We start from the raw sequence: 23,284 nt of genomic DNA, 5'->3' as shown, positions 1-23,284 counted from the left end.
CCTGGGCTCAAGTGATCCTTCCATCTGAGCCTCCTGAGTCGCTAGGACTACAGGTGCACACCACCACCATGCCTGGTTAATTTTTAATTTTTGAATTTTTTGTAGAGACAGGGGTCTTGCTGTGTTGCCCAGACTGGTCTCCAGCTGGCCTCAGTCATCCTGCCTCAACCTCCCAGGTGATGGGATTACAGGCTCAAGCCACTGTGTCTAGCCTTGATTTTTTTTTTTAATATTAGACACTATCTAGTTAAAATTTAAAAATCAGATTATGTAATTAGTATGTCCTGTGATTTTAACAACTCTAAATAATTTAAATAAAGTGATTAACTCAGAACAGCCTGTGAGGGATGTGCTTTCCTTTTTCTTTTTAACTTAGGTAATGAAATTTAGAGCAAGGGTCTTCAAACATTTTCTGTAAAGGTTCAGATAGTAAATATTTTAGGCTTTGTGATTACATGGTCACTGTTGCAACTACTCAAGTCTGCTGTGAGTGCAGGAGCAGCCAGAGACAGCATAAACAAGTGAGCATGGCTGTGTTTCTATAAAGCTTTATAGACACTGAAATTTGAATTTCACATAATTATTTTAAATAATAAGCCTACTTTTTTAGTATAATTATAGATTTATACAATAATTGAGCAGATAGTACAAAGAGTCCACATACTTCCCCTTCATCCCCAGCTTCCCCTACTGGTAACATCTTGCATTAGTGTGGTACATTGGTTACAATTGATGAGCCAGTATTGATACATTAGTATTAACTAAGCCCATCATTTAAAGTTCACTCTGTTGTACATTCTATGGCAGGGATCCCCAGCCTTTTGGCACCAGGGACTGGTTTCATGAAAGACAATTTTTCCACAGGAGGTGGGGACAGGGAGGCACAGGAAATGTTTTCAGGATGATTCAAGTGCATTACATTTATTGTGCACTTTGTTCGTATTGTTATTACACTGTAATATATAATGAAATAATTATATAACTCAACATAATACAGAATTAGTGGGAGCCCTGAGCTTGTTTTCCTGCAACTAGATGGTCTCATCTGGGGGTGATGGGAGACAGTGATTAGATCATCAGGCATTAGATTCTCATAAGGAGCGTGCACTCTAGATCCCTCACATGTGCAGTTCACAGTAGGGTTCACACTCCTATGAGAATCTAATGCTGCTGCTGATCTGACAGGTCGTGGAGCTCAGGCGGTAATGCAAGTGATGGGGAGTGGCTGTAAATACAGATGAAGCTTCACTCACTCACCCACCTGCTGCTCACCTCCTGCTGTGTGGCCTGGTTCCCAACAGGGTTGGGAACCACTGTTCTATGGGTTTTGACAAAGGTATAATGACATGTATCCATAATTACAATATTATATAGAATAGTTTCACTGCCCTAAAAAAGCCCTATGCTCTACCTATTTTTTCCTCCTTCCTCTTCCCTACCTCTGGTCAGGTAACCACTGATCTTTTCACTGTCTCCATGGTTTTGCCTTTTGCAGAATGTCATATAGTTGGAGTCATACAGTATGTAGCATTTTTGAATTGGCTTCTTTCACTTAGCAATATGCACTTAAGGTCCCTCCATGTCTTTTCATGGCTTGATAGCTCATTTCTTCTTAGCACTAAATAGTATTACAAAAATACTATTTACAGTGTTACAAAAAATAGTATGTATGTTCTATAGCCTATTAGTCTGCCTAGGCTGCCATAAGACAACACCACAGACTGCGTGGTTTGAACAATGGAAATTTATTTTCTCCCAGTTCTGGAGGTTAGAGTTCAAGATCAAGATGGCCGCACCTTCAGGTTCTGGTTAGGGCCCTCTTCCTGGCTTGCATGCACATGGCTGCCTTCTTCTTGTGTCCTTACATGGCACTGAGAGAGAGAATCTTCTTCTTCTTATAAGGCCACAGTCCTATCAGATTAGTGCCCCACTTTAATGACCTCATTTAACTTTAATTACCTCCTAAAGACTGTATCTCTCGATATAGTAATATTTGGGGTTAGGGCTTCAACATACGAATTTTGGAGGACACAGTTTAGTCCATAAATTCACAGTTTGCTTATCCACTTACCTATTGAAGCACATCTTGGTTGCTTCCAACTTTTGGCAATTATATATAAAACTGCTGAAAACATTTGTGTGCAGGTTTTTGTGTGGACATGCATTTTCCAATTGTTTGGGTAAATATCAAGGAGCACAATTGCTAGATTGTGTGGTAAGAACATGTTTTTTGTTTGTTTTGTAAGAAATTGCCAAACTGTCTTCCAAAGTGGCTATACCATTTTGCATTCCTGCTAGCAATGAATGAGCATTTTTGATGCTCCACATCCTTGCTAACATTTGGTGTTGCCAGTACTTTGGATTTTAGTCATTCTAATAGGTGTGTAGTGGTATGTTTTAATTTGCAGTTTCCTGATGACATATGATGTTGAGCATCTTTTCATATGCTTATTTGGCGTCTGTATGTTTTACCCTCCTCTCTCCTTCTCTCTTCTCTTTTACTCTTGAATTTGTGCAAAAGCTGCTTTATTCTGCTTTCTTCTTTCTTCCCTCCTCCTCCTCCTTTCTCCTTTCTCCTTTTTCCTTCTCTTTATTCTTCTGTCAGCTGTACTTAAGATATGTGTATCAAGATCAGAAGCTTTCGTCTGCCACTGTGGTTTCGTTTATGTCTTCAGTCTCTTCTGTGAAGGTTCTCTTGGCTTTCTAGCACTAAATCAAAATCTGGTGCTCCTGGATGACACAACTTCCCGTAATGCCCCGGTGAACGGTTGCTAATTTTATTCTCAAAACCTTTTCACCATAGGGCCTCTGTTGGTGGGATAGGTGTCTCCATTGTCCTTCACTGCTATTCTCCTTTCCTCCTCCCTAATAATATCTAAGTTGAAATCTCATTTTGTCACAATATCCCATCCTCTACCTCTCCTGATTCCTGGATCACTCTCTTTCACTTTTTTTTTTTTTTTCTTTTAGAGATGGGGTCTTGTTCTCTTGCCCAGGTTGGAGCTGGAGTATGCGGTGGAGCAATCACAGCTCACTGCATCCTCAGACCCCTGGGGTCAAAGGATCCTCCTGCCTCAGCCTCCCGAGGTCAAAGGATCCTCCTGCCTCAGCCTCCCGAGTAGCTGGGACTACAGACACATGCCACCATGCCTGGCTTCTTTTTGGCTTTTTGAAAACATTTTGCCACTAGCTTACTGTTACTTTCTTCACCATTACTTCCATCATGATTCTTGGATGATTTCAGTATCCTTAGAGAAGATCCTTCAGATACACTGACCTGTCATTTTCTGGACCTCCTCTTTATCACTGATCTTACCTTTTACCCAGTCTCAGCCATTTGCTTTCCTGATCATAAGCCTAAGTCTTGTCACTACCAATAACATCTCACTTTCAAACATCCTGCTCTGACTGCCTTCACCTGTTTTACCAGCTTACTTCCTTTAGTATTCCAGTTTCAATAGTTGTTCAGTCCTTCTGAGATTTTGCCATGTTTCCAGTGTCTCTCATTCTCTTCAGTTCATCACGTCCCTCTTACCCAGTTTAAATACCATGGACAGTCATTGTCACTATTTCCTTCCTTTCACCTTTCATATTCATGTGTGTCTCTTTTCTGGTAGGTTTCTCTTGGATAAACCTATTAGTTAAATTCAGTTTCGCCCACTTCATGCCTGTCCTAGTATAGCTGAATCAGCTGAAGAAAACACTTCAACTGTCCTGACTGGTCTCAATTTAAGTGTTGCCAGACCAATCATATTTCCCTGGTCTTCTCACTGTCCCATTCTGATGATTGCTTTATAAAGTTTCTTCTATCTTCAAACCTCCAACATCTCTCCCATCCTTTGAATCAGAAGAGAACTTCTACAGTCTCCCACTACCTCATTTACCCACCTATCAACATGTTTGCTTTCTCTTTTGTTGGTGAGAATGAGTGGCTTCTTGCTCCTAGCTAGAGCCAATCCTTCCATATGTGCTTTAGATTCTTCCTGTTTTGTTCAAGAATATTGCTCAAGCTATTCTTCCTCCTGTTTCCTGCGTCAGCATTTCCCCTCTCTACTAGATCATCTCTGTCAGTAAATGAACATGTTGTTGTTTCTCCTAGAAGTACTGTTTCTATATCTAGATAGTACTCTATCTAGAGTTAAAAAAAAACAAAACAAAACCAACAAACTCAAAACTCTCTTCAGATGTTACTTCCCCTCTTGCTGTTACTGCATTTCTCTACTGTATGTTACAGCAGAATTCCTTTTAAAAAATGTCCACGTTCACTGACTCTAGTTTTTTATTTCTCCTTGTCTCTTGAACCCAGTCCAGTCAGGTGCCACCACTCCACTGAAACTCCTGTTTTTTTTTTTTTTTTTTTTTGAGACAGAGTCTTGCTCTGTTGCCCAGGCTAGAGTGCAATGGCACGATCTTGGCTCACTGTAACCTCCACCTCCTGGATTCAAGCGATTCCCGCCTCAGCTTCCTGAGTAGCTGGGATTACAGGCGCCTGCCACCATGCCCGGCTACTTTTTGTTTTTTTTTTTTTTTTTTTTTTTGAGACGGAGTCTCTCTCTGTTACCCAGGCTGGAGTGCAGTGGCTCACTTGGCTCACTGCAAGCTCCACCTCCCAGGTTCACGCCATTCTTCTGCCTCAGCCTTCCGAGTAGCTGGGACTACAGGCACCTGCTACCACACCTGGCTAAATTTTTTTTTGTATTTTTAGTAGAGACGGGGTTTCACCGTGTTAGCCAGGATGGTCTTGATCTCCTGACCTCATGATCCGCCCACCCACCTCGGCCTCCCGAAGTGCTGATTACAGGCGTGAGCCACTAATTTTTGTATTTTTAGTAGAGACGGGGTTTCACCATGCTGGCCAGGCTGGTCTCAAACTCCCGACCTCAGGTGATCCACCCGCCTCGGCCTTCCAAAGTGCTGGGATTACAGGCGTGAGCCATCATGCCTGGCCTGAAACTGCTGTTTTTAAGGGCACTACTGATTTCCACATTGCTAAACCCAGTGACTGTGTCTCATCTTATTAAACTTATAAGGAGTAAATGAATAAATAAATGGGCAAGGTGGAGGTGAGGTGGGAAAGTTTGTTGAGTACACTAAAAATAGTAACTACCATTATTTACTACTGTTGAGGGAAATCTAATAGTGTGGGACTGGTGCAAAGGATATAGAAATAGGCAATAGGTTTTAGAGATACTTTGGGGTAACTGATGCTAACAGTTTCTTATGGATTCTTTTGGAATGTTCTATAAATATACGAGTATATTTATCAACCCATCTTCAGTTATTTTTTTAACCACAGAAAAGTCAAAAGATCAGTACACTGATAAACGTGTGTTTTCCTTATCTAGATTTACCAACTGTTAACATCCTGCCACATTCACTTTATATCTTAATATTACCCACACTTTCCTCCTTTTTCACATCTGAAAGTGGGCTGCAGATAATATGAAACTCCTAAACACTTCACCATGTATTTCCTAAGAATGAGGAAATGTTTATTTTTAAAAAGCATCAATTCATTTTAATATGCTTTATGCTTCAAAGCTAACATCACAGGGTTCTTTTTCACCTTCTTGCACCATATGCTTGTATTTCTCTTCTGCCGCTATGAGAATCCTGATTCCCAATAACATCCTTTGTTTTTATAGGCTCACTTCAGCAGCTCTGTTGGAAATAAACTGAAAGAGGGGCAAGGGCAGAAGCAGGGAGACGTTTTGGAAGCTGTTATAGCAATCCCCATGAGTTACAATAGTAGCAGTGGAGTAATGAGAAGTAGTTGGATTATGGATATGTACACACACACTCACACACACACACACGTATATATACATACATTTTAAAATTTTGAAATAGTTTGAAATCTATAGAAAAGTTTTAAGAACAGTGCAAAGAACTCTTGCATGCCTTTTACACAGACTCCTCAGTTGTTAAATTTTACTGCATTTACTCCATTTCTCTCTTTCTCCCTTTCAAGAGAGAGAGATGTGTTGAGCCATCACCTTTAAATACTGTAGTGTATACTCTCTATCCTCCTGCCTCCCAAAAGAAGGCCACTTTCCTCTATTACTACCCTATATTTCTTCCAGTCAGGAGATAAACATTGATACAACACTGTCATCCAATTCAAAGACACCATTCAAAGTTTGCCATCTGTTTCAATAATGATTTGCTTTTCTAGTCTAGGATTTTACTTGCAAACACTCATTGCTTTTACTTATCATGTCTCATCAGTGTCCTTTAATCTGGAACAGTTCTTTAGTCTTTTCCTGTCTCTAATGTCCTTGACAGTCTTAAAGAGTAGAAGTCTTTTATTCGACAAGATGATCCTAAACCACTAAGGGGTTCCTTGGAGAAATGACCAATTCCAGGGCTGGGAAAATGCAGGGAAAGTGCAAAATAAGCCTGGAAAATCTTGGGCCAGAAATTCTCAGCAAATGAACATGTTAAAAAGAACAAAGGCCCCAATATGAATGAACTCCCCGTGGTCAAATCTGGGAAAATTTGAGCATCAGAATAAAATGAGGGTATACATTATAGTGTAAATACTATGCGATGTTCCTATGCCATCATATCATCCTATGATATAGTCACATGATCACTTGGTCAAGTTGGTATCTTCTAGGTTTCACCACTGTAAAGCCACTGCTTCCCATTTTGTATTTTATTGCTATTTTGGGGGAGATAATCTGACATAACACCAATATCCTTTTCTTATTAAACCTCTAACCATGAGCCCTAGCCTCATTAATAACCCCAATCTATATCAGTTACCACTCTAATGGTTGCCAAATGGTAACTATCTAACTCTATCATTCTGTCTGTCATTCTATCATTGTTGATTGACATTGCACTATAAGAACCAACCTACCTACTTACCTTCCTTCCTTCCTTTGTTCTGTGATGAACTCATTGATTCCTTTTTTATTTGGTGGTTGGTAAACCGCTACTCTCATTTTATTCTGATGCTCAGATTTTCCCAGAGTTGACCACTGAGAATTCATTCATATTGGGGCCTTTGTTCTTTTTGACATATTCCTGTCATTTGCTGAGAATTTCTGGCACAGCAAGATTTCCAGGCTTATTTTGCACTTTCCCTGCTGCAGCCCTGGAATTGGTTATTTCTCCAAGGAACCCCTTAGTGGACTTCTGTTTGGTGGAAGATGGTATTTAGTATCCAAGATCTGGTCACCCAGTATTTTCATTGCTACTGGGATGTCATTGCTTCTAGGACCTCTTAGCAGACAGAACTAGGAAATATATATACGTGTGTATATATATATATATATGTGCATGTGTATATATGTATATATGCATAATACAAACATCTGCATATGTGTGTACATATATATATACTTCTACAGCTATCTGTATGTGTTATATTTTAAATGAGTTTATTTACTAATACTTCTAGTTCTAATCCAACATCTTAGGATTCTTTTAGTCTCCCGACTCTTTCCATGCTCTTAAATCCTTTCTCAGACTGTGAGAAATCTGACTCCAATTATTTTAGTAAAAGGCAAAAGATTCATTCGTTCTGAAGAGAAACCAGAGCATTCTAATTATTTTAGATATATTCAACCATTTGCTCAGTCACCTAACATATTTGTTCAGTATGACCACTCTCCTAACCACTCAGCCTGCGTTTTCCATCTGCTACTCCATTCCCCCTCCCACTGGGCTGGGGCATGCTGGCATCTTTGCTGGGCAATAGTCTCTCCCACACCATCCTATTTCCTTGGATATGAGGCATATTGCTGGAGATGACTGTGCACAAAACCCCATCACCTTTGTTGCCCTGCTTCTTTGGAAGCTGACATCTCTGTGTTGGGAGGGGTAGGGAAGAAAAGGAAGATTGGGAAGGGAAGGAAGAATGGGAGGAAAGGTAGGAAGCCACATTACAGATATATATTTTGAGAACAGAGCTGACAGAATTTTCTGGTAGATTGATTATGGAGAGTGAGGAAGAGAAGTAAATAATTAAGTAATAATGATCCCAAGGTTTTTGGCCTGAGCAACTGGGAAAATCCAATTGTCATTAACTGAGATGAGGACAAAGCAGTAGGAGGTTTGGTGGGGTTGATGAGGAGCTCATTTTGGATATGTTAGGTTTGACATGCCTTTTAAACATCTAAGAGGAGATGTCATACTCACTGCACATGCATCTTGAAGTGTGGGTTGGAGATGTATATTTGGAAATCCTTGGTATATAGATTTTATTTAAAGCCGTGAGCTCAGCTGAGATTACCAAGGAAGTAAGATAGATAGAAACGTTTATGCTGAGCCCAGGGACAAATTTGTGTTAGGGAGATGAGGAAGAACCAGCAAGGTAGGTCAACCACTGAGGTGGGAGGAAAACCGGGTAAGTGTGATATTCTGGAAGTCAAGTGAAGAAAATGCTTCAGTTAAAATGAAAGGATCAACTATGTTAATGCTGTTGATAGGTCAAGTAAGATGAGGACTATGAGTTTACCATTGAATTTAGCAATATGGAAGTCACTGGGGACATTAATAATTATGTGTATGTGGAGCGGGGAGCTTGATTGGAGCAGGTTTAGAACAAATGGGAGGAAAGAAATGAGAGAGCCAGATAGAGAACTCTTTAAAGGAGTTTCAGCCTATATATAAGCCGCAGTCCTCTGCTTACATGTTTCTTGGCTCTGCACCTGAGTAGTCTTTTCTGAGAGTCATGTGAGTAACCTTTTGTTATTACTACGTATACATTTTTTTTGCTAAATACTATTTTGTCTTAGGTGGTGAAATGTTACTGTAATTGGTCAGGTTAATAACAGACTGACAGTGTAGTTCCTACACTTGTGCACTGAGGAAATCATCAGAGCAGTTTCAGCAGCATAAAATAGGTAGAGAGTACAAAGGAAGACCTAGTTTTGAAAAACTCTTCAAAGTGCTTAAAGTTTTGAAAGTGTCAGAGGAAATAGGAACTTCATAGATTCTATGGTAAGGAGGCTTCTTGGGCCTTGGTCAACACCTTGACCTTTCTTTACAAAAAGTTTTCAGTATAGTGTATTGAAGAATGTTTTCTGTATCCACATATTTCTTGATTTGTAATGAAACCTCATTAGGAAATTGGAATATAGTTAGATTTGCTGAAATGAATTTGATGGTTTAGATGAATGAATCCTTTATTGTCTAGATAGAAAATTGGTTGCACCCTTAACTTAAGGCATGGATAACAAATACGCAGTGTGTATATACTTTCCACAGCCCTCTCCTATTGCTTATGAACCATGTCTACTTTCCACAGTTGTCTCCTATTACTTATGAACCACATTAACTTTTCATGCTGAACCCAGATGTAGCATCAGAATTCTTGTTAGTAATGTTCCATAAAGTCACTACCAATTAGTCTTACATGACATATGACATAAAACCTTTTTTGATCCCTGGTGTAAGAATTCAGTTCACAAGATAAAAATTATGCAGAAAACAACACATAAATTGGAAATGAGCATTGAATTGCTTATTCACATTACTGGAGTTTATCAATAATAGTAATGGCTAATGAGAAACCTTAATAGAGGTGACATAGGGACACAGTGCTTGTTTCTTTGTCAAATAATTGAATTGACAGTTCATTTCTATTCTTTTCCTTTGTCCAAAGATTCTGCTCTCTTTGCTGAACTCGGTTATTTCACAGACACTGATGAGCTGCAATTGGAAGCAGCAAATGAGACGTATGTAAGTATTTACTAAGGTTGAATAATGTGATATTTAGTCTTTAACCCTAATTATTGCAAGAAAGTTTCAGGACAACAGGTTCAGGCTAGTAATTTAAGTTACATACTTAATGGTAAATAGCTTCTACCATTAAGTATGAAAGTTAGTAGCCATTTTGTAGTCAGTAAATGTAGGACAGTAGAAATTGCATTGTATTGCAATTCTAGGCCCACCTTTGGCCCTAGGGATGGGTGACTTTGGAAAAGTCACTAATCTGCCTACCTGGTTTTTACAGATACTTTGCTACATAAGGGAATTGGCAGGTGACTTTGGAAAAGTCACTAACCTGCCTACTTCTTGGTTTTTACAGATTCTTTGCTTTTAAAAAGGAAGTTGGTAAGTTCTGCTTGACTAAGTTGGTAAGTCAAGCAGAACTTACCAACTTCCTTTTTAAAAGTTATGTATTCATGTAGAAAGCTCTGAAAAGTAGGTGTATCCTTACCTTTGATTGGTTAGAGGTCTGTGTGAAAACTATTATAACACTGAGTCCCCGAGAATATCTTAGGTTTTCTTTTCTTGATTAGTACATATAAAACTCTTTGCCCTATAGAACTTTGATTTTGTCTTATTCTTTAATGGATGAGGTGCTGTTTCACTTAAGAAGTAATTCAAGTGAGCAGAGTAATTTGTCAATCAGGTTGAATATCACATCATTTTAGGCTCTTATTAACTTGAGTACAAAATATGTAAAGATTGCTTAGTGAGTTTCAGACATTTCTTAAACAATGATTTAGCAGTTGTTTTACCATTAATCGACAGAAGAGAATGAAGGACATGATATATTTTAAAAAATCAGTACTAGGGATTTTAATGGTTTCATTTACTCCATGAGATACTTTAGAATGTGGCCCATTGATTAAACTGCCTTTTAATATTGGCTATTTGAATAAGCAACTGATACTCATATTTCATAACATCTAGAATCCTAAAAGAAAATGTTTCTTTTAAACTATGTCAAGAAACTGTGTGCTCAATTGGAAAGATTAAGGGAAATACATTCCTGATTTTACAACTAACATTCTATTATTTTATGCAAATCACTCAATCTTTCAGTTCCTTAGTTTTTCTAGTATGACATGAAGGGATTGAATCTCTGAGACCCCTCATGTCATTCTTCTTCCAAATGGCAATAGAATTTCCCATGCTAAATCACGGAAGAGTTAGAGTATATAAGTGCCAGTATGTTTCATTTTGCATGAACTGGGCCTGTTAAATTTCTGATGTGATAAAATCTTTATGCTGTAGAAGGTATTTGACTTATTTGGCTGAAGATTGAGTCAGAAGTTTCCTGAAGTAGATCATGCCCTTATTTAAAAGTGTTGCTGGCACTCAGGCAAGCAACATTGGTAACTTTACTTAGATTAAGAAAGTTTAAGGACTTTTTGGTTGCTAAAACAAGGCTGCTTAATTTTTTTTTTTAAGACAGAGTCGCACTCTGTTGCCCAGGCTGGAGTGCAGTGGTTTGACCTCGGCTCACTGCAACCTCTGCCTCCCAGGTTCAAGCGATTCTCATGTCTCAGCCTTCTGAATAGCTGGGACTACAGGTGCATGCTACCACGCCTGGCTAATTTTTGTATTTTTAGTAGAGACGGGGTTTCACTACATTGGCCAGGCTAGTCTCGAACTCCTGAGCTCAAGTGGTCCACCCACCTCGGCCTCCCAAAGTGCTGGGATTACAGGCATGAGCCACCACACCTGGCTAAGGCTGCTTAATTTTTTGATGTGAAGATCCAAATAAGAGAAAAAAGTGAAGGAGATTGATTTTTTAAAAAATGGTTTTTTTATGATTTAAATACTTTTTTTTCATGTGCACTTTCACATGTTCTCTTTATGTACCTTGTACTAATATTTACTCAGTTATGGGCATCATAAGAAAATAGTTTCCCTTCTGTGTTTCTGTTACATTCTCAATAAAAATGAACCATATAGTAGTCACTTTGAAATGATAATATTCTTCTAGAAATTGTTAACAAATGGTCGTTACCAATTACTAGATACATTTTTACTTTTTTTGCCTGAGGTGTATTTTTTTATTTTTATTTTTATTTGAGACGGAGTCTTGCTCTGTCACCCAGGCTGGAGTGCAGTGGCGCAATCTCGGCTCACTGTAAGCTCCACCTCCTGGGTTCACACCATTCTCCTGCCTCAGCCTCCTGAGTAGCTGGGACTCCAGGCACCCGCCACCACGCCCAGCTAATTTTTTGTATTTTTAGTGGAGATGGGGTTTCACCATGTTAGCCAGGATGGTCTTGATCTCCTGACCTCGTGATCCACCTGCCTCGGCTTCCCAAAGTGCTGGGATTACAGGCGTGAGCCACCGCGCCCGGCCGAGGTGTATTTTATTGTTGCTGTTTTTGTTGTTGTTGTTGTTTTGTTTTGTTTCTTTGACAGGGTCTGGCTCTGTCTCCCAGGATGGAGTGCAGTGGCATGATCTTGGCTCATTGCAGCCTCCATCTTTTGGACTCAAGCGATCTTCCCACCCCAGCCTCCAGAATAGCTGGGACCGTAGGTGCACGCCACTGTGCCCAGCTAGTGTTTGTATTTTTTTCTTAGGTAGAGATGGGTTTTGCCATGTTGCCCAGGCTGGTCTTGAACCCCTGGGCTCAAGCAATCCTATTGTTGCTGTTTTATCATTTGTGACATTAAGTTAATATTTACTGCCTTTTGACTTTATTGCATTATTTATGTATTAAGTTTACTTTTCTTTTTGTCTCTGTGACTCCAGACACTTAATTTAAAATAGTACTGTTTGGTACTAACTTGATCTCAGACTTACATGAGGACTCTGAAATTATGTGACACTTCTTCATTCATGTATATAGTATAAGGTGGTTATCTGGATGACCCAGAATATGCTTATATTTTGGTTAGAAAAACCACCTAAATGAAAAGAGCTTAATGCAGCCTTTAAGAAGTTTGCTGGACCCTGTTTTAGAAAATTAGTTTTATTTTATAGGATTAAAAAGTGGTGTTTTTTTTGATTCATAAAAGTTTTAGAAATTTAAGAAGTATAGAACTGTAGAAAAAAAGAAAATTACTCAGTGATTCATAAAAGTTTTAGAAATTTAGGAAGTATAGAACAGTAGGAAAAAAAGAAAATTACTCAGTGGTAACTATCCTCTTTATGATTCTTTCCTGTCTTTTGGATATATCTATATTCTTTCTATTGTATATAGAGATTATATTATGAATAGCATTTACTTTGTCTTGTTTTTCTTAATGGCAATGGGAAAATGTATTTTGCTGGATTTCCCTTAAGATAAAAGACACATTTTTGACTCCTGTAATGGTCATTCTCATAGAAAAGAATGAAGCCAACTAAATGTTTTAAATACTGAATCCCTTACCTCTTTCCTAGTTGTTGCTGCTGTGCTTCAAGTAACTGAATTGATTTTATCTCTAGGCTATCCAAGATGTATTCTCATACAAGACTGACTTAGAGTATTCTTTTTACTAGGTTGGCTAATAGCAGTTAAATTATTTGTGCCAAATTGTGTCTCACAGTTTGATTTTAAGATGTGTATGTTTTATTCTTTTAATATTCTTTTGCTGATTTGAAACCTACAGGAAAACAATTTTGATCATCTTGATTTTGATTTGGATTTGATGCCTTGGGAGTCAGACATTTGGGACATCAACAACCAAATCTGTACAGGTAATTATGTGTTTCACTGGTAAAAGTTTTAAAAAGATCAATTTTATTTTGTAGTTTGGTCATACTCAAAATTAGGTGGGGTTATTGGGCTATTCTGGTAGGTTAAAAGATTCCTGGTGTTATGCATTCTACTTCTGGTATGGCAATTATGTAAACAAATTTCTTGCCAAAAATGGATATGAGGAGTTTCATAGTTATGTTTCAGTAGTGTAATGAATGAACAGTTCATATCAGAAATAGAAATAGTGATTTTGAATTATGAATAATGTCTCTGTATAAGATTAACCTGAGAACCAGACAGGGCTTAGGGAATCAAAGGGAAGAGCCTGGGTTACCAGAACCTAGGAACTTGGTGGAGGAGTCCCATGCATTTAATACATGTACTTCTAAGAAGGGGCAGCACCTGGCTGATACTAATATCTTTAAGGGGGCCTGATGAGGTCGGGGTTGAGTATACTGAAAGAAGCCAGAACCTGGAGCAAATTGCCAGTGCTGGGATACAGCTGATGGTAGAATGAAGAAAAATCCCTTCTCCTCCCTTCTAGCTTCTTCTAGTATCCCCTATTGACAGGACCTAAAAGGATGCCAGCTGGGAATAATTTATATCACCGATTATAGAAAGTGGACTTAGTGCTGAGAGACAGTGAATAAATAACCAGCACATTCTCCTATCTAAATTCCTCTCTACCCCTGCACTACCTATTCCTCTTCATTTTATGTATTTACTTATACTGTTTCATGCCTGTTTGCCTTCATAGAATGTGGGATACACAAAGTCAGTGTTCTGGTTTTATCATTTGACAAACTACTCTAAATCTTAGTTGCTTAAAGCAACAACCATTTTATTAGATTGCTAGAATCTATGGGTCACGAATTTTGACTGGTTGCTTACGAATTTTGACCGGGTGCTCCAAGGATGGCTTGTCTCTGCTCCATGATGTCCAGACCACAACTGGGGAGATTTGAAGATTGTAGTAGCTTGACATTTGGGGGCTAGAATCATCTTGAGGTTTCTTCACTCATATGTGTGGCACCTGGGGTGGAATGACTTGAAGACTAGGACTACTAAATGGAGTGCCTGCATAGGGCCTCTTTGTGTGGCGTGGTGTTCTCAGTCATGGTGGTCTCAGGGTAGTCAGACTTCAAAGGCTCCAAGTATGAGTGTTCCAGCACACAAAGCAGAGGCTGCATTTCCAGCTTCAGAATTCACATAGCATTACTTCTATCTTCTCTTGATTGAAGGAGTCAAGCCCACCTAAATTCTTGGGGAGGGGAAATCGACTCTACTTCTTGGTCGGAAAGTGGCAAGATCACATTGTAGAAGATCATGAGGGAAGATCATGAAGGATGGTAGATATCGTATGGCTAATTTTGGAAAACACAGTCTGCCATCCCCACCCTATTCTATCTTTGACACCAAGGGATACTGCCTGGGCCATAGTTGCTCAGTACATTTTTATAGGATAAATTAATAGTTTAAAAGATATGAACATTTTTTATGAGTTTAAATTGTATTGTCAAAAATGCTTTCCAAAATATTTCCTGTTTCTTATTTTTTTAAATTTTTTGGGAATCTATAATATTTTGCATATGGTAAAATATTCAAAAGGTACAAAAATCTGTATAGTAGAAAAATGTCTCCTGCTTTTATTCCTCAGCCAACAAGTTCTATTTTCCAGAGACAACCACTGTTACCAGTTTCTTCTGTTTACCCTTCCAGAGAATTAGTGCAGATGCAAGTGTACACATATATATATACACACACACACAGACATACATATATATATATATATATATACAGCCCCCCTCCCCACATATATATATAATTTGTAACACAAGTGGAAACATACTAGATATATTGTTTTCTGCATCTTTCATTTTCACTCGTTATATTTTGGTGACCTTAGCTTCCATATCTGATTGAATTTTAAAAGTAGATTTTACCTTCTTTCTTGTTCATTTTATTATAAGTTTTTATTGTCCAGTGGGTAAAACCTTTCCTCCATGTTTTCCAGTTAAAGATATTAAGGCAGAACCTCAGCCACTTTCTCCAGCCTCCTCAAGTTATTCAGTCTCGTCTCCTCGGTCAGTGGACTCTTATTCTTCAACTCAGCATGTTCCTGTGAGTAGCCAGTCTTTTACAATGATTTTGGTTATAATATGCTATCTGGAAAATATGTATATGGGGGAGGCAGTTAACATTTATTGAATACTACTATGAGTTATATTGTCTCATTTAATGAGGGAACTGAGACTCAAGAAAGAGCCTTGTGGGAGCTAGAAAGTTGTTAGTGCCTTTGGTTTTGCTCTCTTTTCCCCTCTGTTCATGCCTCCATAATTTCATTGTTTCATTTGTTTCATTGCATTTTAACAGTATCCAGTATTTGTTTATTGGCTTACTGTCCTTTCTCCCACCCTTTCTTTCTCCTCCCTATTAGGATATACATTCTTTATATATGGACATAGAAGACCCTATTAGGATATACATTCTTTATATATGGACATAGAAGAATGTAAGATGGTCAGTTTTTATATCTCTTTAGTCACAGCATCTAGAATGATTGCCTTAGTTTGGGAATGCCTAGTGCTACCTTTTGAAGGGGCTCACGTTTTTATAGAAGTCTGGTAGCTCTTTTAAGAACACTTCTGCTCTGTGTCCAGACAAAAGCCCTGAGGCCAGGAAAAGGAAGTACCTGATTTAGGTACTTTTTAGAATGGGGAAAGGGAAAGTATAAGAATAAAAAAATCAAATAATATTTTAGTATATTATATGTGCTATAAATTATGGTATCTTTGTTCCTGCAGGCTCTACATTTAGTTACTAAATCCTGGTGGTTGTATGCACATATTAATTCAAGGATTTATCTTTTCTGCCCCTGCCAGGCCATCACTATCTCACCTGGATTAAGTCAATAGGATTTTAACTGGTCAGCCTTACAACTCCTCAAACCTTTCTTAGCAGTGGAATCTTCAAAGAGAAATCTTTCAGTGTCACAAGCTTTACTGTATCAGTCATTTGCTTAAAACTTTTTAGTAACTTCCCAGTCCTTACAAGGATGAAATTTAAATTCCCAGAGTACTAGGCTTTCCATGATCTGGCCCCCATTTACCTTTCCAGTCTCTTTTCTTGCTATCCCCTCCTACTTCCACATTCCCCTTAATTTGAGCCCTGTGAGAGTTCCTCTCTGAGAGCTCCTATGCACTCTACTCATTCAACCGCTGTGCCAGGCACTGTTCCAGATGCTGGCAGTGAACAACAGCAGTGAGATTGCTGCTGTTACAGTTCTAGGTTTTTGCACATCCTCTTTCTTCTGCCTAGAATAGCCCCATTTTTTTCTTGTCTTGGAAAACTCATCCTTCAAGTCCCAGTTCAAAAACTACTTCCTTTATGAAGCTTTTCTCTGATTGCTGCTATTGGTAGCTCTCTGAGGTCCCATAATTTCTCCAAATGATTTACTTTTTAAAAAAATTAATAATTACAAAAGGTAGCATACTGTATACCCTGTCCTGTACCTTGTTTTTTTAGCTTAGCAGGATAACTCTTAATTTCAGAGTATATAATTTTCCCATTATGCTACATAATGTTTCATTGCATGGCCTTATCATGCTTAATTTAGTGATTTCCTTATTGATGAGTATTTGTGTTGTTTTTAGTCTTTTCCAGACCCAATTAACCTGTACATAAGTCTTTTCCAGACTCAAATAACCTATAGTAAATAACCTGGTACATAAGTCACTTTATATTTTTGCCAGGATATTTTTGGGATATATTTCAAGAGGTGGGATTGTTGACACCAAGGTAAATACACTTGAATTTTGCTAGATACTGCCAAATTTCTCTCTATAGGGGTTGTAAAATTTTACATCCTCATCAGCAGTATGTAAGAGGGCCTGTTTTCCCATCATCACTCCACAATAGGTTTTGTTTTATATCTCTTTTATTATAAGTATGGTTAAATAATATCTGTTCATATGTTTTATATGTTTAAGGCCTATTTGCATTTCTTTTTAAAAAATGAACTGTCATTTCAAATTTTTGTTCTTTTTTTTTTTGGAGACGAACTCTCTTTCTTGTCTACCAGGCTGGAGTGCAATGGCATGATCTCGGCTCACTGCAACCTCCGCCTCCTGGCTTCAAGCAATTCTCCTGCCTCCTCAGCCTCCCGAGTACCTGGGATTACAGGCACCTGCCACCACACCCGGCTAATTTTTGTATTTTTAGTAGAGACAGGGTTTCACCATGTTGGCCAGGCTGGTCTCGAACTTCTGACCTCAGGTTATCCACCTGCCTCGGCCCCCCAAAGTGCTTGGGATTACAGGTGTGAGACACTGCGCCCGGCCGTTCATTTTTTAATTGAATTGTATTGGTCTTTTTCTCTTTAATATTTTAGGTGCTTTATTATATATTGGGATTATTAGTCCTTAGTTTGTGAAATAAGCTGCAAATATTTTTTCCCCAATTTTTCTTTTGTCTCTTTGCTTTATTTCTGGTGTTTATTTTTCCCCAGGTGTACTGTTTTCTATAGCCAAATTATTGATCTTTTCTTTAATTGCTTTTTTGGTCACTCAAAGGAAGGTTTTCACCACTGAGAGGTTATAAAATAATTCACTCATATTTTTACTCTTATTTTTTTGCTTATGTTAATTTTTTGTTTGGAACAATCTCAAATTCACAGAAGTGTTGTGAGTACGTTGCAAATAACTTGTTTTTTCCTTATGCATTTCAGAGTAAGTTACCAGTCCGATGCCCCTATCACTCCAATACTTTAGTGTCTACTTCCTACAAGCACAGATATTTCTTAGCCATAATACAAGCACAAAATCGGGAAATAAACATTAATATGTTACTATAATCTAACCTTCAGCTCTCGTTTAAATTGTGCCAGACATCCCAGAGGTGTCCTTTAGACTATCAAAAGGACCCAGTTCAGAATCAAGCATTGCATGTGGTTATCTTGTCTTTTTAATCTTGTTCAGTATGAAACAGTTCTTCATTAATCCTTGACTTTCTTCACCTTGTCACTTTTGGGGATTAGGAGTTAGTTATTTTGAAGAGCATTTCTTAGTCGGGTTTGTCTGATGTTTCTTTAGGATCATATTCAGGTTTTATATCTGTGGCAGGAATGTCACAGAAGTGCTGTCTGTGTCCAACTTTTGATGACCCAATTTTGATTTTCTCTAATACTGATTATTTTCACTTTGATCCCTTCATAGATGTTATCTGCCAACCTATTCCATTGTGAAGTTGCTTTTTCTCTCTATGCCATACATATTTTGTGAGAAAGATAATTTAAGACTATGTAAAAATATCCTGTTCATCATCACACTTTATATTTGTTCACTTACTTGTTAATATCTGTATGGATTCATCGTTTCTTATTTCATTCAACAGATTATAATCCGTTACTATAATTATTTATTCTGATTCTTACATTGTTCTGGATTTGGCCAGTGGGGGTCCCTTCACACCAGCTCTTATGTTCTTTTAACATGTCTCCTTTGGGCTCTGATGTCCTTACACTAGGCTGTCTTCCCATGTGGATGCCCTCGTCACTCTGCTGTGACTCCTCATGCCAGGCCGCCTGCCATATCAGTGCCCTCTCTACCCTTCTTGGACCCTGACATTCCACCAGGCTACTTCTCTGCATGGATGGTGGTCTTGCTTTACCCCATCTAGTGGCTTAGGATAAAATAATTCAGGAAGGAATATTTTCTAAGTGACTATGAATAAGTATTTATCATGAGATATTATTTTTAGTGTTTAGATCTCAGATCCATTTGAAATTACCCTTGTGTATTATATGAGATACAAATCCAATTTTATGTTTTTCCAAATGACTATCAAAATGATTATTCTAGTACCATTTATCAAAAAGTTCATCTGATTTCAATTATATGCATGTATTTTAAATTTATGTAAATGGTATTATAGTAGATATCTTTATATTATTTACTTTTAAAAATCAGCACAGTGTTTTTAAGATAAATTCCTATTGCTCTGTGTACATCAAATCTGTTGCATCTAACGCTGTACAACATTCAAGTATGCATTCACTACATTTTTACGTACACCATAATGAATATTTTAAAAAATGTTCCCTTGCAACCTACAACATGGGAGAAAATTTTCGCAACCTACTCATCTGACAAAGGGCTAATATCCAGAATCTACAATGAACTCAAACAAATTTACAAGAAAAAAACAACCCCATCAAAAAGTGGGCGAAGGACATGAACAGACACTTCTCAAAAGAAGACATTTATGCAGCCAAAAAACACATGAAAAAATGCTCATCATCGCTGGCCATCAGAGAAATGCAAATCAAAACCACTATGAGATATCATCTCACACCAGTTAGAATGGCAATCATTAAAAAGTCAGGAAACAACAGGTGCTGGAGAGGATGTGGAGAAATAGGAACACTTTTACACTGTTGGTGGGACTGTAAACTAGTTCAACCACTGTGGAAGTCAGTGTGGCGATTCCTCAGGGATCTAGAGCTAGAAATACCATTTGACTCAGCCATCCCATTACTGGGTATATACCCAAATGACTATAAATCATGCTGCTATAAAGACACATGCACACGTATGTTTATTGCGGCATTATTCACAATAGCAAAGACTTGGAACCAACCCAAATGTCCAACAATGATAGACTGGATTAAGAAAATGTGGCACATATACACCATGGAATACTATGCAGCCATAAAAAATGATGAGTTCATGTCCTTTGTAGGGACATGGATGAAACTGGAAACCATCATTCTCAGTAAACTATCGCAAGAACAAAAAACCAAACACCCCATATTCTCACTCATAGGTGGGAATTGAACAATGAGATCACATGGACACAGGAAGGGGAATATCACACTCTGGGGACTGTGGTGGGGAGGGGGGAGGGCGGAGGGATAGCATTGGGAGATATACCTAATGCTAGATGACGAGTTAGTGGGTGCAGCGCACCAGCATGGCACACGTATACATATGTAACTAACCTGCACAATGTGCACATGTACCCTAAAACTTAAAGTATAATAAAAAATAAAAATAAAAATTAAAAAAAAAAAAAATGTTCCCTTGCGGACCCATGTGAGAAATCCTTTAGAATATATGCCTAGAATTGCTGGGTAGTAGAATGTGCAGGTATTTAATTTGACAAGTGCTTCCATATTTCTCTCCAGGATCATCATAGTACTCTGTGGGCTGGCAGCAGTGCCTGAGGATCCCTGTGACTTCTCTCCTGATACTTGGCATTGTCTGCCTTTTTAATTTTTACTCCATGGCACAATGTGTTTTTTCGTTGTTTGCTTTTATTTTGTTTTACTTTGTATTTCTTTGGTTATTGTTTTCAACAATTATTTACATTCTTATGAGCTTTTTGGACTTTTTTTCTTTTATACATTGTTTATTCCTGTCCTTTGCCAGTTTTTCTACTCAGTTGTTGTCTTCTTGTTTATCAGCAGGAATTCCTCATATACTTGAAATAGTAAAACTCTTGTTGGATTTAGACATTCAAATTGCCTATATCTTTTCCCTTTCTATTATCTATTAACTTTGTAGTCTTTATTAAGTATAAATAGTTAATTTTCAATTACTCAGGCTTATCTTTTTTTTTCTTTTCCTTTATGGCTTATTTAAGAAGTCCTTCTATGCTTTTAGAGCACAGAGGTATTCTGCATTTTCTTTTATTAACCATATGGTTTACCTTTCACATTTAGGTTTCTTAATACTCTTAGACACCACTTTAATATGTGGTATTATGTAGGGATCTAGCACTAGGTAGGGATCTAATTTTAATTTTCTCTATAAAATGAATCAGTTTTCCTAACTGTATTGTCTTTATAATCACTTGTAATCACTCTTTTCAACAATATTGTATATCTCTCTGTTTACTCAAATCTTTTATGCCTTAGTTCAGTTGTGTAGTTTTCTTCATATGGGTCCTGCACATTCCTTAGAAAATTTCTAGGTATTTTGTAATTGTTATTGCTATTGTGAGTGAAATATTTATTTATTTGTTTTATTTAAATCTTTTTTATTTTTAACTTTTTTGGGGTACATGGTAGGCATATATATTTGTGGGGTACATGAGATGTTTTGACACAGGCATGCAATGTAAAATAATTAGATCATGGAAAATGGGGTATCCATCCCCTCGAGCATTTATCCTTTGTGTTATAAACAATCCAGTTACATATTTTTTGTTATTTTAAAATGTACAACTAAGCTCTTATTGAGTATAGTCACCCTGCTGTGCTATTAAATAATATGTCTTATTCCTTCTCCTTTTTTTTTTTTTTTTTTTTTTTTTCTTTTTTACCCATTAACAGTCCCCATCTCACTACCAGCTTCTCAGTACCCTCCCCAGCCTCTGGTAACCATCCTTCTACCCTATGTTCATGATTTCAATTGTTTTGGTTTTTTGATCCCACAAATAAGTGAGAACATGTGATGTTTGTCTTTCTGTGCCTGGCTTGAAATATTTATTTTTTATTATGTTTTCTAAGTGTGTATTAATACAATATTTTCAAGGTCAAATTTTTTTTTCAGTGGATTGTTACATGTGCTTCAAGTATATAGCATATTACCTTGCTAAAAGGCATGCTGTCTCTTTTGTTTTAATGTTTTTTAAATTTCTTCTTTTAGTGTAATTATACTAGAATTACAGAAAAAGCAGGTATCTGTTTTTTATCCTGACTTTAATTGTAATGCATTCAGCATTGGACTTGGCTGTATAATTACTGATAGCTTTTTAATGTTAAGAAAGTATTCCTCGGATCCTTGTTTTCTAGGATTTTATTGAGGAATACTTGTCGAATATTATCAAATACCTTTTAAGCATCAAAGGCCGTGAAGATAATAGTCTCCTCCCATGTTACCTTGTACTCTTTGGTTTCTTGGAAATGTATTTTAATACACTCTACATATTGCTCAGCTTACATGCTGAGTAGGTGTTAAGGATGAATGAAGATGCAATTGTCACTTGTCACTCTCACCAGTGAGACTGAGAGCATCTCTTTCTCCCATATCCTCTCAAGGTCATTTTAATTTTTTTTTATGATTAAAAAAAGTTTAAATTTGCCTTTGACTACCATTTGCATTTCCTTTTCCGTGAAATGGCTGTTCCTGCCCTTTGTCTATTTTTCGCAAATATTTTCTACCAATATGTATCTTTTAACTTTGTTTATGGTCTAGTTTTTATTGTTAAATAGTTTACTTATTATTTGTTCAAATCTATTTCTTCTTCCTTTGTGGCTTCTGTGTGTTCTGACTTAAGAGGGTCTGCAACACCCTGAGAGTAAACAAGTATTCTCTAAAATTTTATTTTTATATTATAATCTTATAGATTATTTTGAAGATGTTATGAAGTAGAGATTATGTCTATTGCGTGATCATGCATGCCATCTTTTCTGTCTGAATTGAATTGCTACTTCTATGTTGTTTCTTTATTCTAACAAAATGAGACAGATTCACTGAATATTAAAATACTTTGGGAAAATGCGAATGTTATCTTTATGTATCTCAATCATTATGAATTCACCTACTAAATTAAAGAAAATAGCACTGTTGGCTGGGTGGGGTGGTTCACGCCTGTAATCCCAGCACGTTGGGAGGCTGAGGTGGGTGGACCATATGAGGTCAGGAGTTTTAGAGCAGCCCAGCCAACATGGTGAAACCCCCTCTCTACCAAAAATACAAAAACTTAGCAAGGCGTGGTGGCACACATCTGTGGTTGTAGCTACTCGGGAGGCTAAGGCAGGAGAATTGCTTGAACTGGGGAGGCCGAGGTTGCAGTGAGCTGAGATTGCGTCACTGCACTCCAGCTTGGGCAACAGAGTGAGACTCTGTCTCAACAACAACAACAACAACAACAACAACAACAACAACAACAAC

General features: G+C 37.6%; 1 protein-coding gene across 12 annotated transcripts in view; it reads left to right on the top strand.

Annotated features, from left to right (window-relative positions):
• Positions 1–23,284, top strand: part of ATF6 (activating transcription factor 6) — a 198,343-nt gene that overhangs the window by 2,399 nt on the left and 172,660 nt on the right. For all 12 annotated transcript variants that reach the window (XM_009436665.5, XM_001174215.7, XM_016931047.4 and 9 more), the window contains exons 2-4: positions 9,617–9,693; positions 13,300–13,387; positions 15,403–15,509. In XM_009436665.5, the coding sequence (XP_009434940.2) occupies positions 9,617–9,693; positions 13,300–13,387; positions 15,403–15,509 (272 nt within the window). The remainder of the gene's footprint in view (positions 1–9,616; positions 9,694–13,299; positions 13,388–15,402; positions 15,510–23,284) is intronic.

Source organism: Pan troglodytes, chromosome 1, assembly GCF_028858775.2.
Source record: "Pan troglodytes isolate AG18354 chromosome 1, NHGRI_mPanTro3-v2.0_pri, whole genome shotgun sequence".
Classification (NCBI taxonomy): Eukaryota; Metazoa; Chordata; class Mammalia; order Primates; family Hominidae; genus Pan; species Pan troglodytes.
The sequence above is the reverse complement of the archived record's forward strand: the minus strand, read 5'-3'. Positions and strand labels throughout refer to the sequence as shown.